The sequence below is a fragment of the Ovis aries genome, chromosome 7, assembly GCF_016772045.2.
Source record: "Ovis aries strain OAR_USU_Benz2616 breed Rambouillet chromosome 7, ARS-UI_Ramb_v3.0, whole genome shotgun sequence".
In the NCBI taxonomy this organism is placed as follows: Eukaryota; Metazoa; Chordata; class Mammalia; order Artiodactyla; family Bovidae; genus Ovis; species Ovis aries.
Genome location: NC_056060.1, coordinates 59,102,137 through 59,129,101, shown reverse-complemented (window position 1 = coordinate 59,129,101; position 26,965 = coordinate 59,102,137). Strand labels below are relative to the sequence as shown.

General features: G+C 40.5%; 1 protein-coding gene across 9 annotated transcripts in view; it reads left to right on the top strand.

The window, feature by feature from the left end:
- GALK2 (galactokinase 2) overlaps positions 1 to 26,965 on the top strand; it is a 153,713-nt gene that overhangs the window by 80,521 nt on the left and 46,227 nt on the right. For all 9 annotated transcript variants that reach the window (XM_004010625.5, XM_042252487.1, XM_060418032.1 and 6 more), the window contains 2 exons: positions 17,986 to 18,084; positions 19,391 to 19,543. In XM_004010625.5, the coding sequence (XP_004010674.1) occupies positions 17,986 to 18,084; positions 19,391 to 19,543 (252 nt within the window). The remainder of the gene's footprint in view (positions 1 to 17,985; positions 18,085 to 19,390; positions 19,544 to 26,965) is intronic.

Below are 26,965 nucleotides of genomic sequence, written 5' to 3'. Positions count from 1 at the left end.
AAACAATTTTTAAGTGTGAGTTTTAGTTTTGAGGCTAGTTGATGAACTGTGGGTTCCTAGAGCCATAAACAGACGTGGACAATAGCCTCTGTCTTAAATGGGTGAAAACATATTTTTACAAACTCCAGGTTTTTTGTGATTTCATCAAAAATGATTATAGTTTCCTTGAGATTTAGTTTTCTTATTATAAAACCCAGTGCATTCTCATTAAAAAACACTGGGGAATTTAAAAGTATGTTAAAATTAAACTAAAAAATAACCCATACTCTTAACAACTCATTGAACTCATTGTCCTCTTGAATATTGTGAAGGAAATAAAATCTTTGTACCTTCTGAAAATATTACGATTCAAAGAACCCACATTTAGTGCATGCATTGATCCAATTAGCAAAATTTTATAGAATGTTTACTTTGTACCAGGCACTTTTCTAGGCACTGGAGATAGGGTAGTGACAAGAAAATGTTTTCTTTCATAGAGTTTACATTTGATTAAAGGGAGACAGAAAATAAAGGAAACGATAACGTAAGATGGTAACAGCCTTGAAGAAAAACAAAGCAGGGTGTGAGGTGGAGAGTGGTAGGGGGTGTTAATATGTTTTAAGGGGATGAAGGAAAGTGTCTGATAGGTGACATTTGAGCAGATATTTCAGAGCAAGAACTTTCCAGGCCATGGGAATGGTAGGGGAAAGAACCTGGAGTGGCATGGGATATTGATTCCTGGTTGGCCAGTAACTATGGCCAGCATTTATTGTACACTAACTGTATTCTAGGCTTTTAAAATTTTTACAATAACCCAATGAAATGAGTAATTTTTGCAACTCCCGTTTTGCAGATGAGGAAACTGATATGTTTTAACCACTATGTTATACTAATAAGTGCTATGATAGAGCCCAGAGTTAAGAGTATGTAACTCAATTCTAGGAGGCCATGAAAACTTCCCAGAGGAGTTGCTGCTTGATTTTAGTCTCAGTGAAAGAGCAATCAACCACAGTTATTAAGTGAGAGGAGTATAGAATTATGGTCTCATTTACCCTCCTGTCATATGCCCAGAACCTATAATAGTACCTTTCCAACAGGTGGTACTCAGTAAATGTTTGTTGAATGAGTGCAGGTGGAATAGCATTTGCAATGACATGGAGGCATAGAGAATTTAGGATTATCAGAACACTGAAATTAGTTTATTTTGACAGGAGCATGGACTATTTGTTCAAAACAGCAGGAGCTTATGGCAGAAGAACTAAACAGAGGTCAGCTCATAAACCTATTTTTATGAAAAGGCAATGAGGTACTTTTTCAGCAGCACATATATACTAGAAATTGAGAAGCAATGGTGGAGATGGTCTTAGAGCCTGTGGAATGAGAAAACGTAATTATATGAATATTTCTCTCTAAAAGAAAGAGAGAAGTGGCTGGGACTTTGGAGGAAGGAGGGATGTGACCTATTTTTACACTTCGGACACCCAATGTGTGGCATTTCTCTGATACCAACCAGCTCTCTAGCTCTCCAGATAGCAGCTGGGTATCCTTCAATCTGTTCAATCCAGTTCAGTTTTAACACTCCCTGGAGTTAGTGTCAGATCCTAAAGGTTAAGGACTAAGTCCCACAAAACTGTCCACTTAAGATGCCAGGTGCAAGTCTCTAGTTGTCATGTCACCTGTCCTTTGGACCAACCAGCTATAAAATTAAGGGTTCCCACAACTCCCTCTTCAGGTTCACTCATTTTCTAGACTGACTCATGGAACTTTAGAATACTTACTATTACTCTCTAATTACCATTACTGGTTTATTGTAAACAGTACAACTCAGGAACGGCCAAATGGAGGAGATGCATAGGAGAAGGTACTGGGTGAGGAAGGACCACAGACCTTCTGTGCCTTCTTCACGTGTGCTAACCTGCCAGCACTGTGTTTTGTTCACCAAGTCAAAATTCTCCAGATCCTGTTTTTTTTTTTTTTTTTGATGGAGGCTTCATTATGTAAGCATAGTTGATTAAATCATGGTCTATTCGTTATTGATTTAATTCTAGCCCCTCTCTCTTCCCTGGAGGTGATGTTGTGGGAGTGGGTTGGGCTGAAAGTCCCAGTACTCTAGTCCATGCATTGCTCTTTTTGGGGACCCGCCCCCATTCTGAGGTGGGAGCCTCTAGTTACCAGTCTTCTCACTAGCATATAAAAGGCACTCATCACTCCAGAGGATCTAAGGGCTTTAGGTTCTAGAACAAAAATCAAGTATGTATTTTTTATTACATCACAAAGGGTAAGTTAGGGATAGGGAGAGGAGACCTCAGAGTACAAAGAACTAGGATTCAATCATAGCTGGAGAGACTTCAAAGGGTGGCTCAGAAGAGAAGTATTAGATCTGCTTATTAGATAGGGGAGAATTGAGAAAGGCTTTTTCTGGCGAGGAGAGGAATTAAAGAGGAAATAGGATGAATTCATAAGGGGAAAAGGCCACATTCCTATAGCTGAAGACTTGACTGCTTTGGCCTGACTCTGGGACAGGTGAGATTTTTAGCCTCACTATCAAGAACTAGAGAATCTCAGCATAGTTTAAGGCTGAAAGTATTAGGAATCAGATTTTTCTGTGCAGATTGTAGGAAATTTGTTAATATTTAATGAAAGGAAAGCTGGATTCATAAATTAGCATTGACCTATAAACTACCTATCTGTAGATTGCTATCGAGATTTCCCCTACTATTAGTTAATTTAAGTTAAAGTTTCTTAAAATTTTGGACCATGACTCATGTAAAATATGTGTTATATTGCAATGTAACATGTAATATACAGGGGCAAACACACTCTAGAAAGTTTCACAAAACAATGCATATGTTTTCTACTTGCAGTGCTTTCCGTTCCATTCTCTTGAAAAGTGAAAGTGAAAATGTTAGCCACTCAGTCATGTCTCACTCTTTGCGATCCCATGGACTGTCCATGGAATTCTCCAGGCAAGGATACTCTCTTAGCTTCTATTTAAAAAACATATTTTGAATCACTAAATTGATTCCATAATTAGGTAATGAGTTGGTACCCAGTTGTTTGAAAACAATTGGTCTGTTGATTTCCTAAAATCAATATGAAGAAGAAGCACAGAAGCAAAGTGAAAGGGTAAAGGTCTTCTGTCCCAGGGCCTCAGTTCAAGACGGGGAACACCAATCCCTTCAATAATGGCAGCACACAGAAGTGGAAGGAAGAATGAATCTAAGCGAAGCATAAAAGGGAAAGTCAGTGGCATTTCACGCTCTCCAAGCTGTGCCAATGTAGTGATATGACTGAGTAGTGATTGAGCAGTTTCCAGGTTTCTATTGGGTTCATATTCACTTCTTGGGTGGAGATTTTTGTCTTGAATATGGTAGATTAGTTGGAGAACAGGATGTTGACATTATATATTCATTTGTTCATTTATTCATTCAACATTCATTTTCATCAGATAGGGTAGATATTAGAAATACAGAGGTGAACAGACACATGCTCCCTCCCTTCATGGAGCTTAGACAAATGGGAGAGACCAATGGTAAACAAACATACACAAATATCTATATACAGATTGTAATAAATGCTGTGAAGAAAATAAACTATGAGAAAGAAAAATAGGAAGAACCCAGTTTACATGGGGAAGGGCAGCTTTTAGGGAAGGCTTCATGGAGTAAGTTGAGATGTGAAACTTGAGTCAGAGTTAAGCAAACTTTGTCATAAGCACACAGTATTCCAGAATGCTTTAAAGAGCTAAAACTTAGGCTGTAGGAATAAGTAATATATTCTCCCAGAAGAAGTGGAAGGAAAGACTCATGAAGTGGGGAGCGAAAGTGAGCAGAGCCATCCAAGGCACCAGTGGTCAGGACAGTCGCTGATGTTGCAGGCTGCTGTCTGGTCCAAGAATGGAGAGTCCAGCATCTATTAAAACCTTGCAAAGCAGCCAGGGACCATCCTTACTCTGGTCTCTCTTGGAAATGGTCATTATCTTTTTCTCCCCCTTCTTTTCTATTACCCCATTTAAGACAATGTTCGCCTCCCATTCCATGTTTTGACAGTGTGTAAAGTGGATGGGTGCGTTTTGTGACAAATTACCTTACCAACTGAGTATATATCCTGGGCTAGATTAGTTTCTGTTCTGTTAGAAATTATTTGCCCTTCCTTGAAACCTTCTGCCAATAGTTTGCTGAACTATTGGCTGGCGTTTTTGTATTTAGATCCAGGAGAGTGTTTCTGTTTTCATATTAGTCTTTTGTTGAACCCACTAGTTATGACATTTATAACTTTGGGGAGTGTCAGGAATGACTACATGTTGGTACTTAACAAGGAATGAAAACTTGAAGAAAGAGATTGCAATCAGACATTTATTTTCCAAAGGACAAATATTCTTGGTCAGTTTTTCTGCCTTTTGAATTACACTCTAGATTTGTAACAAGATCATCCATTCATGAAAGCATATATTGGGTCTTGGCACTACGTTTGGTTCTCCATAGTGTGTAGTATGTGCTTGCATGCTAAGTTGCTTCAGTCGTGTCCAGCTCTGTGCAACCCCATGGACTGTAGCCTGCCAGGATCCTCTGTCCATGGGATTCTCCAGGCAATACTGGAGTGGGTTGCCATGCCCTTCTCTAGGGGATCTTCCTAACCCAGGGATTGAACCTACGTCTCTTACATCTCCTGCGTTGGCAGGCGGGTTCTTTACCACTAGCGCCACCGGTATAGAGCTCTGAATGTATGTCTAAAATGTTATATAAAAGATCACGTGAATCTGTCTCTGGCTGCCCTTACATCAGACATCGTGCAGTGCAGGGGGAACCTGGCAGGTCGCACGGAGAGTGGGTGCAAGCTGCTCTGGTAGCCCCAAGTCAGTGTGTGCCTGAAGGGGCCTCATGAAGATGATGGATGGGAACTAGAGGTGTGTCTGAGAACCCACATTTGGTAGATGGACCAGAATGGATATTCCTTAGTGTTTTATGAAGTTCTTTTTTCACTTCCCTCTCCTACTCCACAGGGCAGGAAATCTGTTTTCTTGGAAATACGTTTTGAAGCAAGTAGGAGTTCCTTAAGTCAGAGTTGTACCAATCCTTTTGTCTCTGGGGATTCTGTTTTTAACTTCATCTTTTGTTGAATGTAATATTTATGTTCTTGGGGAAGAAATCTATAGTTTCCCCAGCATCTAAAGTTAAGAGGTTCCTGCTCCTGAACCTCAGATTTCAGAGACCCTCTACCTAGGTGTTACTTATTGTAGTCATCGCCTAACCCAAGCATAATTCTGCTCTTCAACATTCATAGGAGATAGTTTTCTAACCTCCACTTGAGTATCCCCAGTAATCCCATTGTTTCACAAATTAGCCCTTTCATTCCTGGACCATTTTGGTCATTGGGAAACTTTTTTCTTATATTTAATCACAACCTACCCTGTCTATCTAAATTCTGAATTTTTTCCTTCTTTTGATATTACAGTCTTTTAAAGTTTAAGGAAGATCTTCTGGCTCCTCACACATTCACTGTTCTTTCACTAATTCCTTCTGGGATATGGTTATTGGGCTTCCTTGACATTCTTACTCTCCCTTCTTAGAATATACTCCATCATTATCATTGCCCTACTTAACGTGACTATCCACTTGATGCCTGTTAGGTCTCAATTTTGGTTTACTTGTACCGAGTGCCTATTTACTTTTTATGGAAAATTCTAGGGATTATACCTCCAAGAATATTTATTCAATAAGATCAAGAACTTAGAAATTAAAAACCAGGGCAAAGGAAAGAAGAATGAAAGCACACCAAGTTAAGCACACGTAAGTTAGTTGTGTGTGTGTGTGGGCCCTCAGTCGTGTCTGATTCTTTGTGACCTCATGGACTGTAGACCGCCAGTCTCCTCTGTCCATGACATTTTCCAGTCAAGGTACTGGAGTGGGTTTCCATTTCCTACCCCAGGGGATCTTCCTGACACAGGGGTTGAATCTGCGTCTCTTGCATCTCCTGCACTGGCAGGCAGAATCTTTACCACTGTGCCACCTGGGAAGCCACCCTAAGTTAATTACTTAATGTAATTGCTTTGTTTAACTGTATTTACTGAGATTATTGGACGCCAGCGTAAAAGGGAAAGAGTAATTTATATAGGTCTTGTGATCAAAATAGAGAAACCATTCCAGGTCTCCAGAGAAGGCAATGTTTCCTCCAGGGGTACTAAATTCTAAAACACTTTCCTCATGTGGATTCCATATAGTACACAAAGCAATCTCTCCAGCAGTTTGAAAACAAATGCAAAATGATATTCATGTGACTGTTTCTTACAGTGACCTTCAGTAGATGCTCCTGGCATAATGTTTGAGCACAACTCAGATTTCCCTTCTAACAACTCTTTTAACACTCTCCACCATTTCCTGACCCTAAAGATTCTTCCCACTTCATGATAAAGTCTTTGTGAATTGAATACTGTACACATTGAATCCTTTCTCCCAGACAAATGTGTCCACTGAGTTACAGATTTGGTCAAATTAGATGATGATTCATGGAAGTTATTCTGTTCTCTTTTGATTGGGTCCATTTCTGTGCAATTGGAGTGATATGAGGAAAATTAACAAGTGTTAATTTGAACAATTATGTTGGGGAGGAATGGTTACCTTCTCCTGGAGAGTCCAGTTTGGCTTGCAATCAGATTTCTTGCAGTTTGGACCTTGAGGGTGGGTCAGGACAGTGCTGCTTAAAACTCCACATGAAGAACCTTCCCTAAGGAGTGGGAGCGTCCCTCTGACCACGGGCAGGGACGTGCAGTTCCAGGACACACTTGCCAAACCACAGAGATTGCAGGCCTGCTGCCCATCCATTATTATCATCATTATTTAGCATTCTTCAAAGGTCAGAGCCAAAATAAATGGTCTGCCAGCCAAGCAAGCAACACCAGCCTATACCACAGGCCTTTGTAGGCCCTTTGGTATTTAGTAGCAATGACTTGGTTCATATTCTTGTCTGATTCCATCAGTCTGGCCAGGCTTCTGCCTCCTGCTGTCTTCCCACAACAACTTATTTTTTTTCCAATTCTGTCTTGCCTCCTCCCTCTTCCCAATAATAGTTACCTTGGTATGTGTTTGCTGCCCTTCCTTTCTTTCCTTCTTTGTTTTGAATTTAAACAATGAAAGGGATTGAATTAATTGTGCTAATGATAGATAAAAGTATGCCCAGAAAGCTTTTTGGGACTTCTATATTTTGGGTTCCTTGTTCACCCTTGAACCTCTACTCCCCTTGGGGGTAAAGAATAGTATTGTGGTTGAGAGCTTAGAGCCAAAACTCTGAGTTCAAATTCTGACTCTTCCACTTACTAGCTGAATGTTCTTGGTCAATTTACTTAATCTCTCTTTGCTTCTGTTTCTTCATTATAAAATGCACTTATCAATAAAGACTTCCTTCATGGATTTGGTAGTTCATGAAAAGTGCTTAGAACAGTGTCTGACTCAGTGTATTAGCTGCTATTATTATTATTAGGCTGTAGAAATCATAGCAAAATGTCAGCCTTATATTGTGATCACTTTGGGTTGTGGCTGTTTGTGGGGGGAGGTATGTGGGATTGTATTTGGAAAGGGATAACAGAAAAGGCCTTCAAGCCCCAAACCATCCAGCTAGGTGGATTTTTTTCTTTTTAACCTGGGAATAAGATGGACTGAAGTTGTGATGATTCAGAAATATCTGCATCCTAGGGCCCCATGGTCAATTCCATTTTTCATTTTAACAGAAGTGATATTCAGTTCCGGTATGCATGCATTTTGCTCCATGTTCTTACAAGGGCCCAGTGTCTGGGCACAGCCTCCATGCTCTGCGGCAGGCAGACAGGTGGCCTGGTGGACTTTGTGGCCAACCCTATCAGGCTTTGACTCTTAGCTTAGGTTAATTTTTTCTCACAATCCATGATTTATCATTAAGTGAAAAAATAAGTTTTCAGGATCATGTGTATAATACAATTCCTTCTGAGCACAGCATGGAAAGTTGGGAAAAATTCTTGTGTGTCTATGTGGAGAGGGAGAGAGATGTGTGTAGTTTTGAGGACACTGATAAAAAAACCTGTAATGTCCTAAGCTATTAACATTGGTTATTTAGAAGGTAGAATCGGAGGAGGGACATTTCTCTATATATATATTTTTTAAATTAATTTTTAATTGAAGCTTACTTTCTTTGCAATGTTGTGTTGATTCTGCCATACATCAACATGAATCAGCCATAGGTATACATATGTCCCCTCCCTCCTGAACCTCCTTCCTACTTGCCACCCCATCCCACCCCTCTAGGTTGTCACAGAGCACCAGTTTGAGCTCCCTGAGTCATACAGCAAATTCCCATTGGCTATGTGTTTTACATATGGTAGTGTGTATTTTTACCATGTTACTCTCTCCATTTGTCCCACCCTCTTCTTCCCACTCTGTGTCCACAGCTCTGTTCTCTATGTCTACATCTTTATTGCTGCCCTGCAAATTGATTCATCTGTACCATCTAGATTCCATATATATGCATTAATATATATTTGTTCTTCTCTTTCTGACTGCCTTCACTGTGTATAATAGGCTCTAGGTTCATCCACTTCGTTAGAACTGACTCAAATGTGTCCTTTTTGTGGATGAGTAATACTCCACTGTGTATATGTACCGCAGCTTCTTTATCCATCCATCTGCCAGTGGACATCTAGGTTGCTTCCACGTCCTAGCTATAATAAATAGTGCTGCGATGAACTTTTGGGTACATGTGTCCTTTTCAATTATGGTTTTCTCAGGGGCAGCTTAGGTTAATTTATTGAACTTTTTGAGCCTCAGTTTCCTCCTCTATAAAGTAGAAATTATATTTTCAGGGTCATTTTGGAGACTAAGCAGTTAGCACATATGAAATATCCTTGCAGTATTTTGCCTTAGAAGACATTCAGCATTTCTTAGTTTGCCTTGGAGAAGGCAATGGCACCCCACTCCAGTACTCTTGCCTATAGAATCCCATGGATGGAGGAGCCTGGTAGGGTGCAGTCCATGGGATCGCTAAGAGTTGGACACGACTGAGCGACTTCACTTTCGCTTTTCACTTTCATGCATTGGAGAAGGAAATGGCAACCCACTCCAGTGTTCTTGCCTGGAGAATCCCAGGGACAGGGGAGCCTGGTGGGCTGCTGTCTATGGGGTCGCACAGAGTCGGACACGACTGAAGCGACTTAGCAGCAGCAGCAGCAGCAGCAGCAGCAGCAGCTTCCTTTCCTACTGATTCTTTCCTATGTGCTTAATTTATTAGGAAGGCCCTGGTGTAGGAAATATTTTAGAGGAGTGTTTTCAAATTTAATGTGAATACAGATCACCTGGGGTTCTTGTTAAGTGACGAATTCTGACTCAGCAGGTCTAAGGCCCTAGTCTGTATTTCCAGCCTGTCCCCTAGAGACCCTGTTACTGTGTCTGAAGGCCTCACTTAGAGTAGTGCAGAGAGTGCTGTTTTCTTTCCTTCTTTTGCATCTTATTATTTCTTGTTGGATTTATGTTATCATTTTAATAGTCTTACCACACACATCTGCACACATACAGATCATCTTTTATTAAAGACTGTATGTTGCCAGACACCTAAGAATGTTCAACCTCAACCAGTACAAGTCATGATGGTTGAGGTCTATGAGAAACCTATTATAGACATTTTCTCATGTTCCCCATGGACCTGGAATCCCAAACTGTTTCACATAAAATACAGGGTTCCTGCCTTGTTGAAGGCCTCCTCTCAGAGCCTGGATCCCTCCATCACTCAGATTGCAGGTCAGTTAGGTTAAGGAAGTGGTCTTTGTCTCTTTCTTTATAGTTGGAAGGGAGATGCCTTGAATACTGTGCTTCTGCCCCCGCTAAGCATGCTAAATATTTTGAGAGCCACAGTCCCCAATTACTAGCCTTTTCCCAGATTCATTAGATTACATCCTCTTCAATATAGATGAAGGAGTTCATTTTGGTGTTTGTGTGTGTGTGATATACGCTTGTGAGCACACATTCTTTGATGGTTCTAGATTTTAGCTGGTTTTTCAGATTTACTTTCGGGAATCCTCTTCAGTGTTGTTTCTTCATAGATACTGATCTTTTAAATATTTGAAGTCCTCCTTTTTCCTTTCCTGCATTATTTACTGGAACTTTTCAGCATGATCCATCCGAGTCAGTTGCATCTCTTATGTTCATTTGGGAACTGGCTGTCATTGTCCTGAGGCAACTTTTCTTGAAGTTAAAAATATGAAACTTGCTAATCTCTTTGAATTAGAGATGTGAAGAAGAAATAATAGCCTTCTTCTTCTTTTTCTAATTAAAGAAAACCTACTCCCCCCGTCCCCTTTAGAACACTTCAAAGTATATACAAGTTAGAGCTTGGTCATCAATCATGTTACAAAACAAAGCAAGTCTACATCAGTTTCTTTTAGATTTACCTTGGTGCTATTTCATGAAGTTTCTCCTACTTGGCTGGGGTCTACTAAATAGGTTTGCCAGTTTGGGGAAGAATTTGAAAATAGCGCCAGGTAAGCACCCAGGCATTTTGAAAGTTAGTGTGAAGAAGGATTGCATGAAGAGAAAGCTGAGAAAATATTTGAGGTAAAGAAAAGTCAGGGGAGCCATTAACATTTTCACTTTATCTTGATATATCAGTCAGGGTCATAACAAAAAGTAGATGGTACACCCATTCATCAAGGGCAGTTTATTTCGTAGGGATGATCTACATAGCTGGAGATATTGGGAATACTCAGAACTAGTTGTAGCTGGGTTGTTATGCCATTGGGTCTGAAAGTGACCTCATCAGGGTGAACTCGCTGCCTCCCCCTCACCATTCCTCATTTCCTGCCAGAATCCTCTGCTGGAAGAACCCAGTGGGAAGCAGAGTACATGGGAACCTCTCAATATAGTTCATGTTGGGCAGCCTCCTGGGCAGATAGTTGCATGGAGGTGGGTGGATAGCACATGTAGGGGGCAAATCATTGTCTGGAACACTAGTTTTCTTTTGCAAGAAAGAAGTTTCTTTTGGAAGACTTGTTCACCTGAAGACAGTATCAGTCTTGTGAGCTCCTCGAGGGAAGACATTCCATCTATCTGTAGGACACTAGTATTTAAATGACTGTTGAATGAATGAATAGGGCTGTTCATTTTCTTCCTTTTTCTTAACTTGCACTAAGCGTGGTTGACAACAGTTGGATGATGCTGTCTGGGTTAGGGTCTGTGTTCTGAATAGCAAGGCTTTCCATAGGAAATGATGAACATTTTTTGTCTATGTAATTATTCTACTCTTAATAATCTCATTAGTAAAAACTGTCAAACAAAAATAAAGTTTACTGTATTAGTATCTTGAAGTCTTTTGTATTATTATTGTCTTTATGAATATCCAGTGTTAGCTAGACAACACATTCATGAATCTTTATCCCTTCTCAGTGACTGTTAAAACCTAACACTGTTATTTCTGCTCTTACTGGATCCCCACTGGTCAGAATATGGGTACACTGTTTAATTTGGGAGCCCACGTGATTTTTGGTTCTTTCCCAGGCCGCTTCAAGAGAAGAACCACACAAAGGGCTAAATTAGCTTCGTTAACTATCTTAAGTACCTTTAAAAGAAGATCTATGAATAATGCCAAGTTTCTCCTAACTGTCCAGAGGGCAGGAGTCAAAATAGAAATGAGTTTATTGGCTACAAACTTTTGGAAGAGTTTCTCATGTAATCAGATTGTCTTCCCCAATGATTCTCAGGAAGGGATACAGCTAAATGCCACAAGTGACTAGAAGTTTGGAGATGCCTGGGGTTCTTGAAATGCTTGAAAATACATTGGAGGGAGGGTGATGAATTCTTCCTTGGTTAGGGCTTTGCTGTTTTTCTCAGGTTGCATGTGAGTGTATTGAGGTGTTGTGTGTGTGTGAGTCAGGGGGGTGTATAGGAGGGAGTTGGGGGATAGGAGAAGTGGATGAGCTTCAAGCATCAGGAATTGGGACCTCAAATTTGATTTGGTTTGTTCTTGAAGTTAACTCCCAATGGATTTCTTTCCATACACTTTTGTTAATGTGTTTTTGAAGACTCCTTATTCTCATGAAATCTTTTGATATTTTATATAGGTCAAGCATGTATGGAGTATTTATTGTCTTTGCAAGTCATTCTGCCTGATTATACTTACCTCTTGGGGAACATTTTATGGTTCTATTTTCAGTGTCCCCAAGGATAGAAAGGGCGAGGCAGGCTCACATGTTTCCCCAACATCACCCAGAATGAAAGGCATTCTCTGCTCCTGTTTGCATTCCCTGCTATTAAGGTCCTCCATTAATGGTTCTCTGAGTTCAGGTCATGCCACCTCTGGCTAAGGCTGTGGGCCTAGCTCTAATTTTTGCTTATTGTCAGAGTGTGCAAGTTTTTCCTTTAACAGGATTTGAAATTAAAAACAACCAACCAAAAAAGCCATTTGTTTCTAGTTTCTTCACATCTCATAGCCATTTAGTATTTGACCTTTTTGCTTTTAGTGTGGAGGTAAAGGGCAAGGGCCACTGGGAAAGCCAGCCTTTGAGCCTGTAGTTATAGTTTATACTACAAGCATGTTTTGTTTGGCAAGCAGGGATTGCCCTCTCCATGTCCCACCTCCCCCTCAAAAAATTTGAGATTGGAATGCTTTAAATGGAATACAAATTCTTGTTTGTCTTGAGTTGCATTACTCCTTACTGTTGAACTGGTTCTCCTAGGGTCACCCAGAATTGTTTAAGTTCTCTCTTTCCCTGAATAATTAAATTGTTATTTTTTAGGGGCAGTGCATGCTACACAGCTTGTGGGATCTTAGTTCCCTGAGAAGAAGTTGAACCTGGGCCCTTGCATTGAGAGCATGGAGTCCTAACCACCAGACCAGGGAATTCCCCCATTTTTTTTTTTTCCTATCCTCACAGCTTACAAGATCTCAATTCCCCAAACAGGGGTTGAACCTGGGGCCATGGCAGTGAAAGCCTGAAATCCAAACCACTAGGCCACCAGAGGACTCCCCCTGAACAGTTTAAAAAATGGTCCTGAATTCAAGATTAATTATACCTGTTTTTACATTTGACTTGAGATTTAGCTATTCACTTGTATAAATCAAGTGATTTCTCATTCATTATATAAAAATAATAAAATTTAAAATTATATACTTCTTTCGAGTTTATGGGATGTTTTTATCAAATTCATTGGATAATCACACTAATAGCTAGAGAGGTAGGTATTTTCTCCATGTTGTGGATGGGAGGTAATATAGTGTGGTATTTAAGAGTATGGAGTCTGGGGTTAGACAAGCGGAGCTTGAATTTCAGCTTTAGTAATTATTAGCCTAGTCTCAGTTTCTTTGTATGTAAAATGAAGAGGAGATATCTATCTTATAGAGTCATGATGAGAAGTAAATGATTAATTCATGCAAAGCAATTGGAACAGTACCTGGCACATAGTAACAGGTCAATAAATTCTGTGAAAACTGTTATGGTTTATTAATACTATATGAAGAAATGGAAACTCAGAAAAGTTGATCCATCTGTCTAGGGTCACATCTGTCTAGTTGGCAGGAGAGTTGGGGCTCTAACCAAGACTTGAGGCTTCTGATACTGGCTTCTTTCCTCCATATTTACCACCAAATTCCTCATGCATTCTGGGGGGGACTATAAAGTGAGTAATCCTTTATTTCATCTTTCAAATTTTTAATCTTCACTTTCTTTTTGTTTTTCTCCATTAAAACTCTTAGTTATTGTCTGTCTAGTAATGAGATACACATGTCAGAGTTCAGCACGAAAAGTAGCAGCAAAGGATGGGGATGTCCAGAACCTTGCTGATGGACTCTCCTTGACACAGAGATGCTGGGGAGTCCTGGTCCCTCTGAATCTTGAGGAGATAGATAGTCTGCAAAAATTAACATATTTCCATTGAAGTATTCAGTTGTTGCCACACATTCAGAGATTTTTTTTTAAAACAATAAGCATATACTTCTTTTTTTTTAATTTTTAATTTTTTAAATTTTAATATCTTTAATTCTTACATGCGTTCCCAAACATGAACCCCCCTCCCACCTCCCTCCCCATAACATCTCTCTGGGTCATCCCCATGCACCAGCCCCAAGCATGCTGCATCCTGCGTCAGACATAGACTGGCGATTCAATTCTTACATGATAGTATACATGTTAGAATGTCATTCTCCCAAATCATCCCACCCTCTCCCTCTCCCTCTGAGTCCAAAGGTCCGTTATACACATCTGTGTCTCTTTCCCTGTCTTGCATACAGGGTCGTCATTGCCATCTTCCTAAATTCCATATATATGTGTTAGTATACTGTATTGGTGTTTTTCTTTCTGGCTTACTTCACTCTGTATAATCGGCTCCAGTTTCATCCATCTCATCAGAACTGATTCAAATGAATTCTTTTTTACGGCTGAGTAATACTCCATTGTGTATATGTACCATAGCTTTCTTATCCATTCATCTGCTGATGGACATCTAGGTTGTTTCCATGTCCTGGCTATTATAAACAGTGCTGCGATGAACATTGGGGTACATGTGTCTCTTTCAATTCTGGTTTCCTCGGTGTGTATGCCCAGAAGTGGGATTGCTGGGTCATAAGGTAGTTCTATTTGCAATTTTTGATGCTTTAGTGTCTTTTCCCTTAAGAAGGAGAATACTTAAATTTTGAGGATCTCATTTATCATTTCATATCTCTTTGAAGTAGTAGAAAAAGTAGATTATGTTATTTGGGTATATTATTTGGTGAGGGGTGTTATTTGAGTATATTATTTGGTGAGGGGTAGGGGTGTAATTCGGAGAAGGCAGTGGCACCCCACTCCAGTACTCTTGCCTGGAAAATCCCATGGACGGAGGAGCCTGGTAGGCTGCAGTCCCTGGGGTGGCTGAGTCGGACACGACTGAGCGACTTCACTTTCACTTTTCACCTTCATGCATTGGAGAAGGAAATGGCAACCCACTCCAGTGTTCTTGCCTGGAGAATCCCAGGGATGGCGGAGCCTGGTGGGCTGCCGTCTGTGGGGTTGCACGGAGTCAGACACGATTGAAGCTACTTAGCAGCAGCAGCAGCAGCAGCAGCAGGGGTGTAATTAGTCCAGTGTAAAAATAACAGAAACTTTGGAGTTAGGCACATGAAATCCAAATCCTGGCTTCTCCACTATCTCTGTCTCCAAGTCTCTTTTCCCTCATCTGTATAATGAGGATAAGAAGAGGGTTGTTTGGAGACCTAAAGGAGATAATGTTCACAAAAGAGATGATGCCAGGAACTTAGCATGTAAACATGGCTACTGTTCCTGTTGTGCATGCTGAGTCACTTCAGTCATGTCCAACCCTATGGACTGTAGCCTGCCAGGCTCCTTTGTCCATGGGATTCTCCAAGTAAGAATGCTGGAGAGGGCTGCCATGCTCTTCTTCAGGGGATCTTCCCAACCCAGTGTTTGAGCCTGTGTCTCTTGTGTCTCTTGCATTGGCAGGTAGGTTCTTTACCACTTGCGCCACCTGGCATTGCTGTTGTGGGAAGGCAATTTTTCACACTGGCCCCTGTCACTTATGTAGGGACCTGTGTCTCCTCAGTCCTCATAGAATCATGCATGTACTTCTCCTAGGTATATTATTTTTTTTTTACATTTTAAAATCCAAGTGTTTTGACCTGTTGGTTACTAATTAAAAATAAAAAGTACTTATTATGGAACATTGCCATCTCTGATGTGTTCATCAGGCCACGTACAATGTGCATCATGTCAAAAATACCAAGCTTACCTCGTGTCATGAGGCAGTTAGCATTAGTGAATCCAGGAAGGGATATGACATGGGATCTAGCTGCCCAAGTCTCAGAAAGTGAAAGCAGCAGGTGTTTATTGAATATTTTCTATGTGCTCAGGGTTGTGTGAGGTAGGGAACACAGAATAAATACTAATTCTATCTGTTTCTCACAAGACTGGCAATTTTCTGGGGTAAATATTAGGTGTGATCGAAACCTGACACTATTAAAGAATAATAATGAATACTATGTGATTCAGTTTTGTTAAGTGGATTCTGGTCTGGGCACTGCGTGGCCTCCCATAGACTGATGGATAAAAACACAAGGAAAGCCATACTTAAAGCATGGTAATAGGCATAGAGTTTTATAGAGGAAGAAAAGGGGATTATATGGTAGATGTGTGCATTTCAGTGGTGGCAAGGGCTTCGGGGAGAGGTGATGCTTGAGTAGAGTGAGGATAGAAAATCACACTGTTAAAGGCACTGAGGGAGTCTGGGTGTGATGAAAAGAAAGAACCCTGGTCTGAGCCTAGGGTTTACCAGGTTAATGGTAGGAGAGCAGGCTGGAGATGTGAGCAAGGGATAAGTCATTAGAGATGTTGTGTACCGTGATGAGAAGTGTGATTATCAAGGCACTGGCAACCACGCAAGCAAGAGGTAATTATAGCAGTGCTTTAGAATGACCACTCTAGGAGAAGCTTCCAGTGAAATAGGTGAGAAATAAATGCCTGGATTAGGTCTTAGAAGAAAAAAATGAATGAGTGAGTGAGGAATAGAGTAAGTGGATGATACTAACTGTCAGTATTGTAGGGATGTAGAGAAACAGGATGCCATAATGGGAACAGCATTGAAGGAAAACTGTACGATGGAGGAAGATTTGAGTGGCCAGTCGGCCAGTCCAGCGACTTGCCCATAGTGGGTAGCCACTCAGCTGGATATTGAATAGCAATAGGATTTATATGAGAGAAGACAGGAAATAATTCCAGGTTACATAAATGTGTGAGACGGTCATGGAGACAAATATAATTGGAAAAGAGTGGTAGATAATATGATTTCATGTGCAGATTGGTTGCATGTTTTGGAAGGCTTTGAAATGCCACGTTGAGGAATTTGAACTTATTTTATTAATCAATAGAAATCCATAGAAGATTCTTAAATAGATATTTTGACGTTTCCAGTTTGGATTAGAAATTTGTTCATTTATTGGGCCCCGTCATCTTGATTGGAGGAAGATGTGTTTGATGAGATGATGCTGGTCTTGATTCTTGCATTTAATAGAAATGCCACAGAGCAGCTTTACTTTTGGATTGGAAAATGAAGCTGGGTGACCTCACTTTGGCTGTGGGGAGACTGTGCACTAGTACACTGTTGGAAGACAAAGCAAGCTGAGGCAGAAATGAATGAGTGCCCAGATGAGATTTTTGATGATGCCAGTTTAGAGAGGGATGGAGCAAATAAAAAGATGGGAGAAACTGCTTGCTCTGAGGAATCTTTTAGGGATAGCAAATACAGTCAGCCTCTTTATATATTCAGGTTCTGCATCTGTGGATTCAACCAACCATGGATCAAAAATATTCCAAGAAAATTTCTAAAAAGGTCCCAAAAGCAAAACTTGAATTTGCTGGGCACTAGCAACTATTCAGAGTTGGACTGTGAAGAAAGCTGAGCGCTGAAGAATCGATGCTTTTGAACTGTGGTGTTGGAGAAGACTCTTGAGAGTCCCTTGGACTGCAAGGAGATCCAACCAATCCATTCTGAGGAGGAGGGGAAGGGGACAACAGAGGATGTGATAGCTGGATGGCATCACCGACTCAATGGACATGAGTTTGGGTAAACTCCGGGAGTTGGTGATGGATAGGGAGGCCTGGCGTGCTGTGATTCACAGGGTTGCAAAGAGTCTGCTGTGATTCATAGGGTCGCAAAGAGTCGGACATGACTGAGCGACTGAACTGAACTGAGCAACTATTCACATGGTATTCACATTTTATTTATAACTATTTTCATAGCATTTACATTCTATTATAGGTATTATAAGTATTTTAGAAATGATCTAAAGTGTAGGAGATGATGTGCATAGGTTATATGTAAGTGCTTTGCCATATTACATAAGGAACTTGAATATCCTTGGATTTTTGTTAATCAATGCTATAGGCAGCTACTATCAATGGATCAGAACTGCCCTGGAATTCAGACCCATCTGTCATGTCTGGAGTGGAAAATGAATGAGCAACAGATTATGATGTACTCACAGTGCAAATCTATTTTACTTTTCCAGGTGGAGCTTGCAGAAATCTGCGCCAAGAGTGAGCGTTACATTGGCACTGAAGGAGGAGGGATGGACCAGTCCATATCATTTCTTGCAGAAGAAGGAACTGTAGGTGACATTGAACTATTTGGAAATGTCAGCTTGGGAAAGTTCATGCAGAAAGGTCCTCAGTGTGTTTGTTTCTGGGTGGCCTGTTCTATTAGGCTGTATTTTAGGATGATATTTCTTAACTCCTTTGTAATTCAAGTTTATCACCAATTCACTTCCATTTCATGTTGATCACCTCTCCCTTAAGCTTTCAGAATTGTACCTCAAGTCTCTTTTCCTTTTGTGTCTAGGGTTTTTTCCTCTTTCTAATTCATCGTTAGTATGCTATTTCTCAACTCGTTAGTTACTGGGACTTCTTTTCCTGCTCTTGTCCCAAATCACTGCATCTCATGGCGTTTTCATAATCTCCTGTTGGTTTTAAACCCCAATGTTAGTTCTCTTGCTACATATATTCACAACCCCTCTCTTTTATAATTTACTCTATGGTATCATTTTTCTCTGTCAACATTTTTGGGGCTTTAGTGGTAGGGAGAAGAATGTTGACAGGAAGCCAGGAATGAATTCCTTAGCCAATACTACTTCCCCTTGGCTAGGCTATAACTCCCATAGGCAGAACAGAGGTTTTGGTAGTTGCCATAAACTGCCCATTTCCAAAATAGAAACAGACATTAAAAAAAAATCTTTTCTTAGTATTCCTACAGGCTTGGCTATTTTCCAAGAATACCTGGATTTCTTCCTATTAAGAGTATTTGTTGTTGATTCCCCTAAGGGACAGGAGACATGAAGAAACCTGGTTTATGCTAAGAAAAAACTCTGGGTGTTTTGGATGAGACCTGACAAGCAGACATGATGGCAAGTGTCCTGTTGTTAAGTTAGCTGTAGAGTCTTAACAAAGTCCAGATTCTTTGGGATTGCAAAGCACTTCATAATCTGACCCTTGGTTTACCAGCCCTCCAATTCTATCATCTCACCATGCCTCAGCCCTCAACCTCCAAGCTATAGCTAAATTGCAATACCTAAAACCTTATGTTGTTTTTGGCCTTTGAGCTTTTATATACTCTTTCCTCTTCTTGACATTTTATTTGGGGAAACAAACCCTCTGTCTGTCCTACTTTTGTTCATCCTTTAAGACTCAGATTTCCTTTTTTTTTTTTTTTTTTTTTAGAGCCTACACTAGGCTATACCTAATGAACCAACACAACATTGTAAAGTGATTATTCTCTAGTTAAGAATAAAGATTAAAAATATTTGAATTGATAAATGAATGCATTTGGGGGAACAGTTTTTACTAAGGTAAATCATAAATGTTTAAGCAGTTTTTAAATTCTAGTACTTTATATCTCACCTGTCATTTTTTTCCCAATAGGCCAAGTTGATAGAATTTAGTCCTCTGAGGGCAACTGATGTGAAACTCCCAAGTGGAGCAGTGTTTGTGATTGCCAACAGTTGTGTGGAAATGAATAAGGCAGCAACTTCTCATTTCAATATCAGGGTGATGGAGTGTCGGCTGGCTGCAAAGGTATGGACTTGGCAAATTAGTGAAGTAGGCTTTCTCTTGTTCTTTTTCTCTTTGTTGCCTGTTATTTTGTCTCTTTCCCTAAAATTTAGGGCAACATTCTGACAGCAGTAATATTATAACTGAAGTTTTTTTTTTTTAGTATAGAGCAATTTGATTTCCAACTCAGCAGATAAATAAACCAATAGGTATGCCCTGTAACTTCTAGCTATTTAGAAGTTACTTGAACTTTACAGTTGAGTCTTCTAGCATGGCACTGGGGAGATGATGACACTTCAACTTATATCTGTGAAACACAGGCCATGGGTTAGGTATATGGGTGGAGAAAGCTAAGTTGGAGGTGATTATTGGGGGATAACTGTAACTAATCATGTTTCTTCAACAAAAGTGATAATAGCCTCAATCCTTGGTCCTCTTAGTGCACCATTGGCCATCATTGGTCCCTTAAAAAATGCAGGCTTGGTGTCTACTAGAGAAACACAAACCACAAGGTTCGTGTTCTCTGTTCCCCAATTTAGAGGACACTTGCCAGTCAAGTCTTAAATCTACTTAGGAAGTATTCACTGAATATCTTTAGTGAGAAATGTTTTAATATTAAATTCTTCTGGTCAGTGCCTATATGAGAAGTAGTGCAGTTAACCTTTCAATGTCAAAGACTTCAGTGAATTTTGTTTTTCCCTCTTTAGGGCAAGCCTCTTCTTCCAGGAGATGGAAGAAATTAGTGTCTTATTTGTTTAAGGGCTTATTCCTGTTGACTTTTTGAGATAGATGAGTAAGTGCTGCCTTCCTGAGGAGACCTCAAACATACACAACATTGTTTTCAGAGTTTTATCATGAAATTAGATATCATCTATGAGATCCATAGGAAAGCCAAAACAAGTACAAGATATGTGAAGTGGGTTCATGTTGTAATGACTCTTTTCCAAAGATACAAGGAGAAAAAGAGAAATAAAATTGTGGTGCTGAATCTCTGTAGTGAAAAGTTGTCAGAATGGGATGTGGGGGGATGTCTTTTTGCAGCTAATAGAAAAAGGGTTTCTCCTTCGTAAGAGGTAGCTGAAAACCTTAATCCACTGCAGGACCTTTTGTTCCTGAGGCCGTCTTCTGAGTTTAACTGTATAATGCCATGTGCATTTTAGAGGGATTTTAGTCAGTGAAACTGATTTCCTGCCACACACTCCTCCCAACTGATGTAGATAAAACTCATTATTTTAAGTACTCTGACTTTTTCTCTCTTTTAAAATGTGGAGGAAAGAAAATGGAAGGGCTTTATCAAGATGCAGAATATTTTGTAAATCATGTTGCTGCTAATCATGAGAATCTAAGATTATATATATGTACAAAAGAGGAATAAAGATAAAATTTATTGCTAATATAGAAAACTGCTAATATAAGCTATGCAGATAGATGTTGATGTTAAGAATATGCTTATGCCTAGCAAATGTAGACTGAAATTCGGCTAAGCATGTTTTCCTTATAATATGGTGCCATCTTTCTGTTTTCAGCAACATATGAATGAGTATAATTTTTATTTGGAAATGGTCTCATTAAATCCGGAAATAAACTCTCATGTTAAAAAAGTAAAGAAGCTTTTCTTATTCTGAGTAAACTTTCTGCTTTCGGATAATAAAAATGAAGGGTCAGTGGAGAAATGATTAATCAAGATAGCTTTGAAAATGAGACTGATTAGGTAGAGCTGCACATGGCAAAACTGTAATAAGTAATACTTATTTTTCCCCTCTTATTTTCCTAAGATCCTTTTTTGAAAAATGAGTACCTTTTTGTGTCTCCATAGCACAGGAAAGGACACTAAACTAATAAAGATGGTTTTTCTTTGTTTTGCTTTAATGTTCACAGTTTCTTCTGTTCTTAGGTCTTCCTCCTCTCTTTCTGTTCCTCCCTGCTCTTCTTCTAACAGCTTCCCAAAACTAATTAATGCAGATGCACTTAAAGTTTGAGCCTTTAGAGGCATTTCAACTGAAATTTAAAACATTTCAAGGCAAACACAATAGAGATTTATAATTATAACTTGCGTAAATGATTCTTTTAAGTGAAGCACATTTTTATGTTCGTAAATTAACAAAGTAACAAGAAATCTTCAATGAAAATTTTTTCATATTTTATATATATTCAGTGGCTTAAACTTTCCCAGAAATGCTTTATGTCTATTAGAAGAGAGTATCCCTTAATTATTGAGGGACAAAATGTGTGATGCAGGAGGGAAGGGAAATTACGCTGTTGGCATTTTGCGTATCCTGAGCTCCTTGTGGCATCATGTGAAGCAATAAAGAAGGTTTCATGCAGTCCTTTGACACTTCAGGGAAAATTTACAGTGTGACTTTTGTTTTAACAGAGCCTGTCTTGTCAGCTGCCATCACTCATTCAGTAGCTTTTAGCTCCTGCCTCTTAGTGGTCAATATGGAGCTTATTCTTTGTGTGGTGAGAAGGGGGTATAACGTTCTCAGGGCTTCTGCAGTTTTTTTGGAACCTGAGTGGAGAAAAAACAAACACCCAGGAATCTAGCCAGTTTCACTCAGCCTGTTGATTTAGTTGAGCTCACTCTGCCGGGACGCTGGCATGGAGTATTCCCAGGACAGTGAGTCCTGGCCGCTGGGCAGGGCATGCACATACTGGGAATAGGGTCTATGTGTTGGTGGAACCAGGTGTAGTAGGGCCTTCAGTGCCATGCTGAGGATCACCCAGGCTTGGTCCTGGAAGCAGTGGGAGCTGCTAATATTAACGTACTCTAGAAACATTAAGTTGGCCGCAGGAACTTTTACTTGTTTGAAGAGAAGTTTTAAAGTGTCAGTGGGGATGGGATCACAAGAGAGGGATGCAAAAGGAAAGAAGCTCTGACTGGACCTGGTGAAAGGTCAGGTATAAGGGTGTGACTGGGTTTCTGTCTTCCTTTTGGTATAAATGCTATTACTTTGAGGAAGTTTTCCCTGACCACCCTCCCCACTGCCATTAAGTTAAATGTCCTTTTATATGCTCTTGTCACATCCTATATTTTTCCACTATAGCAGTTTATCACATGGAGGAAGTTCTTCACTGTATAATTATTTCTTGATGCCTGTCTCCTTGGGTTGACTATGAGCTGCATCAGTCATGAGCCGCGAGTGCTTCATTCAGAGGAGCGAACATGCATTGCATGCAGTTGTGTGCAAGTGAAGGCGAAGTGTTGAGTTGCAAAGGGCTATAGTTTTAAGCTGAAGTGATGGAAAGCATAGTGCTGCGACTCATAGGTATGGGGAACATAGGATGGAAGGTGATAGGAAAGTGGGAGGTGATGACACTTGCCCGTGTTTTCTTACAAGTGGTTAGAAATTGGAGCTTGGCATGTTTCTCTTGGCTTGGGCAAAACCTTCAGGTGTATTTGTTTTGAGATAATAGTTGAGACTAAGGATTGAGTTCAGTTTGCTGAACCCAGAATGGAGTTTGGAGAGAAGGTGACAAGAGAAGATCAGAAGGCTGGGGGTGTTAAACTTGGGAGATATCTTTAGTAATAACAAAAGGAGAAAACTGAGTCACGGATGGAAATGTAAGGACCAGAGAGGTGAGAGGGAAGCTGGGAGAATTCAGTGCTACAGGGAATGTGAAGAAGGTAGGTAGTGAAAAATCCCAGAAGCTACCAATTTATTGAGTAATAAGAGGACTGAGAAATCCTGTGGCTTTGGAAATTCTTTTGGGGATAAGAAGGACCTCTGGGAAACCATCGTGAACAGTGAGAGTGGCCACGGAGGGCTCAGAAGTGGTGACTTGGGTCATTGGTTTTAGTTGTCAGACAGCAAAAGAGAAGGAGAAATGAAGAGCAGTAGCTTTAGTTATAAGAATTTGATGAGTGGAACACCTGTATATGTTTGAAGGCCCAGGAAAAGGTGTCTTGTGGGGAAGGTATAACCAGAGAGACATTATTTAATCTTTACTGTAGCGTATGAGGTAGCCATTATGTATCCCATTTTACAAATAGGGAATTTCCAGTCAAAGTGGGTTGTGATTTGTTCTAAGTAAGGGCAGGAGTCTAGCCTTCTTTTTGCATTGTGCCCCTTAAGGGTTAGGCGTGCATGAGCTCCAGAGCACCGGGCTTGAGGATGACTTAGAAAAAAGATAGACTGTGCTGAGGGTACAGTGAGGATTGTAGCAGAGTCATTCTGCACAGCTTTGCAGATTTCTTCAGACTTAGTCTGTGGCCTGCAAACTAATGTGGAGAACATGGAGAGTGGGAATGACTAACACAGAGGAAGGTCAACATTGTGAATGTGTTCATGATGGTTATGAACTCAACATGGGCACAGAAGTCGCTGGGGGGTGGTTCCATGTAGCTGGAAGAGGGTGAGGGGAAGATAGCAAAAAAAAAGGATCCACAATAAAAAGTTGTATATAATCCCATTTATATCAAACTATATGTATATAGGTATGCATGAAGTATGCATAAAAATGTATCATAGGATGTAAGATGGGAAATTGATGGTTATCTTATTGGGATGATTACAGATGATTTTCTTCATCATTTTTTTTAATCCTCAAATTGTTACGTGTTTCTTCAGATTTAAAAATAAGCATGTGTGATTTATAGAACCCAAACCACCACCAACACAGCTGCTTTTGTTGTGTGGAAAATAACTTTTCAGAGAAGGGATTTGAAATTTTATCCTTTGCTGACCTAGTGAGGAGAAAGACTTGGTACTTTCCCCATTGATTTGTTGATACTGCAGAAAGCAATGAGAAAGTCAGAGAGAGGTGGGTTCTGACAGATAGGCTCCTGAGTTAGGGTCCATATGTTAGCACTTTCCTGCCACACCCTCTTACTCGAAGCTCCAGGGAGCCTCCCGGACTGAGGATATTTTCCAGTTGGAGGAGAGTGATGATTTTGCATATGGGACAACCTGTAAGTCTAGGGAGCTAAAACCCTTGGAATCAGCCCTCAATCAATGGTAGATGAGAGTTAGGGGATAAATACCTGATCTTTCTTGTCTGAGTTGTACACATCTGAGGTGTATACATACAGGTCCCAGAGGGCCCAGCAGGCCCAACCTCACAAATTCCCGTATCATTGCACTTTGTATCGGCTTTTCTTCCTGTCTCATTTTCCACTCCTCTGCCAAAACTTCTCTGTATCACCCTCTCCCCACAAATTCTTGTCTCGGGGCCTGCTTCCAAGAGAAATCAGCCTAAGACAGGGTCTCAGCACAATTTATCTACTTCTTTGCATGACTGTGGACAAAATATTCATAAACTGCTTTCTTTTCCACAAAGCATCAGCCAGGCTCAGGAACCTCCCAGGAATGGAATCTGAAATAGTGAAAAAGAAATGGTAGATGCTGGCTTAGAACTGCTTTCTCTGATATCCCCAGCCTGCTCCTGAGTGAGGAACTTGTCACAAAATGACCCCTAGCCCTGCTTCACGAATGTGAAGTAGGGCCAGGCACCCGGGCTGTGAGTGGCAAATTCCTTCACGAAGTTCTGTGTTTGGGCAACAGATCTTACCCATCCACTTCCTTCATCTGCAAGTCATCTTTACGTTTCCTGAGCCAAATTTCAAAGGGTTTAGGCGGCTTTCCTATTTGACTCCTACAATGTAGTGGACCGCTCAGGGCCTCATGGCTGTGCAGCTGTCACTGACGGCATGTGGTAGAGTTAATTGAAATACACACTGAACTGGCTCTTTGGACCCTCCAGCTGAGAGCTAAGTGGGCCCAACAGCAAACTGGGATATTGCTAGAGTAATTGCTAGTGTCTCTGCCTGTGGAACAAAGGCACACAGAGAGGCAGCCTTTGAAAACAACTTTGCAGACTTTCTCCCCACACAGTCCTAGGACAGTTTTCTGGGACCAAGTGCCTGAAGCAATGTGATTTGTTGAAGCGACACCAGGATTGGGAACTTGGAGATGGTGTGTACTGAAGGGTTCTTAGGAAGAACCCACTCTCATCACTTAGGGATCGTTCTTTGATTTTTTTTCTCCACATTTCCTTCTTATTTTAGAAGGAACCCATCAAAGTGTCTTTAATCATTGCAATGTTCACTTCTAACACAAATCTTAGTTTGTGTTTAGAAACCATTTCTAAGACTTGAGTGGTGATTGAACTCATATGAGTAAGGCGGTTTTTCCAGTGGTCATGTATGGATGTGAGAGTTGGACTGTGAAGAAAGCTGAACACTGAAGAATTGATGCTTTTGAACTGTGGTGTTGGAGAAGACTCTTGAGAGACCCTTGGACTGAAAGGAGATCCAACCAGTCCATTCTAAAGGAGATCAGCCCTGGGTGTTCTGTGGAAGGAATGATGCTATAAAGCTGAAACTCCAGTACTTTGGCCACCTCATTTGAAGAGTTGACTCATCGGAAAAGACTCTGATCCTTCCTGGGAGGGATTGGGGGCAGGAGGAAAAGGGGACGACAGAGGATGAGATGGCTGGATGGGCATCACTGACTCAATGGACATGAGTTTGAGTGAACTCTGGGAGTTGGTGATGGACAGGGAGGCCTGGTGTGCTGCGATTCATGGGATCACAAAGAATCAGACACGACTGAGCGACTGAACTGAACTGAGTAGTGTGACATAGATATCAAGCATAGCCCATTAGGAATGTGACCTTGGGGAAGCAAGAAAAAGGTGCAGGATGTGGAATAAATTTCCAACTCTATTCTTACTAGCTATATGACTTTGGATAAGTCACTCTCATCTCTTAAATAAGGTAATAATACCTTTCTCAGAGTTGTCAAATGTGAAAAGAAGTAAAAATCACATTTAAATCATATGGCATCATACAAGTATGAATTTCTTAACTTCATTGCTTATCTCAGTTGGATTTGAATCTGTGTTTTGAGAAAGTATAATTCTAGATCATCCACTTTAGCTCTATTTCTGTATAAAATAAATATGTTGTATGTTGTATGTTTTTCTTTTGTTTTATGTATGTCTATAAGTTTTCTGAAATTATTTTTGGGATACATTGGGTATTCCAAAAATACCCCAGTTGGGACCATGAATGAATGAGTTGAATGAATGAATGAATCTGTCTGTGGAGGTGTCAGTGAAGGCAATGGCAACCCACTCCAGTACTCTTGCCTGGAAAATCCCATGGATGGAGGAGCCTGGTGGGCTGCAGTCCATGGGGTCGCAAGGAGTCGGACACGACTGAGCGACTTCACTTTCACTTTTCACCTTCATGCATTGGAGAAGGAAATGGCAACCCACTCCAGTGTTCTTGCCTAGAGAATCCCAGGGATGGGGGAGCCTGGTGGGCTGCCGTCTGTGGGGTTGCACAGAGTTGGACACGACTGACGCGACTTAGCAATAAACATTAAATGTGTTAAGCAAACAAGGTCAGAAGATCGGTCTTAGTCTGTGTCTTTGCTTTAAAAAATGGCGCCATGTTCCATGAAATAATTGAATAGAAACACGTGATTCTATTGTCCCCTTCTC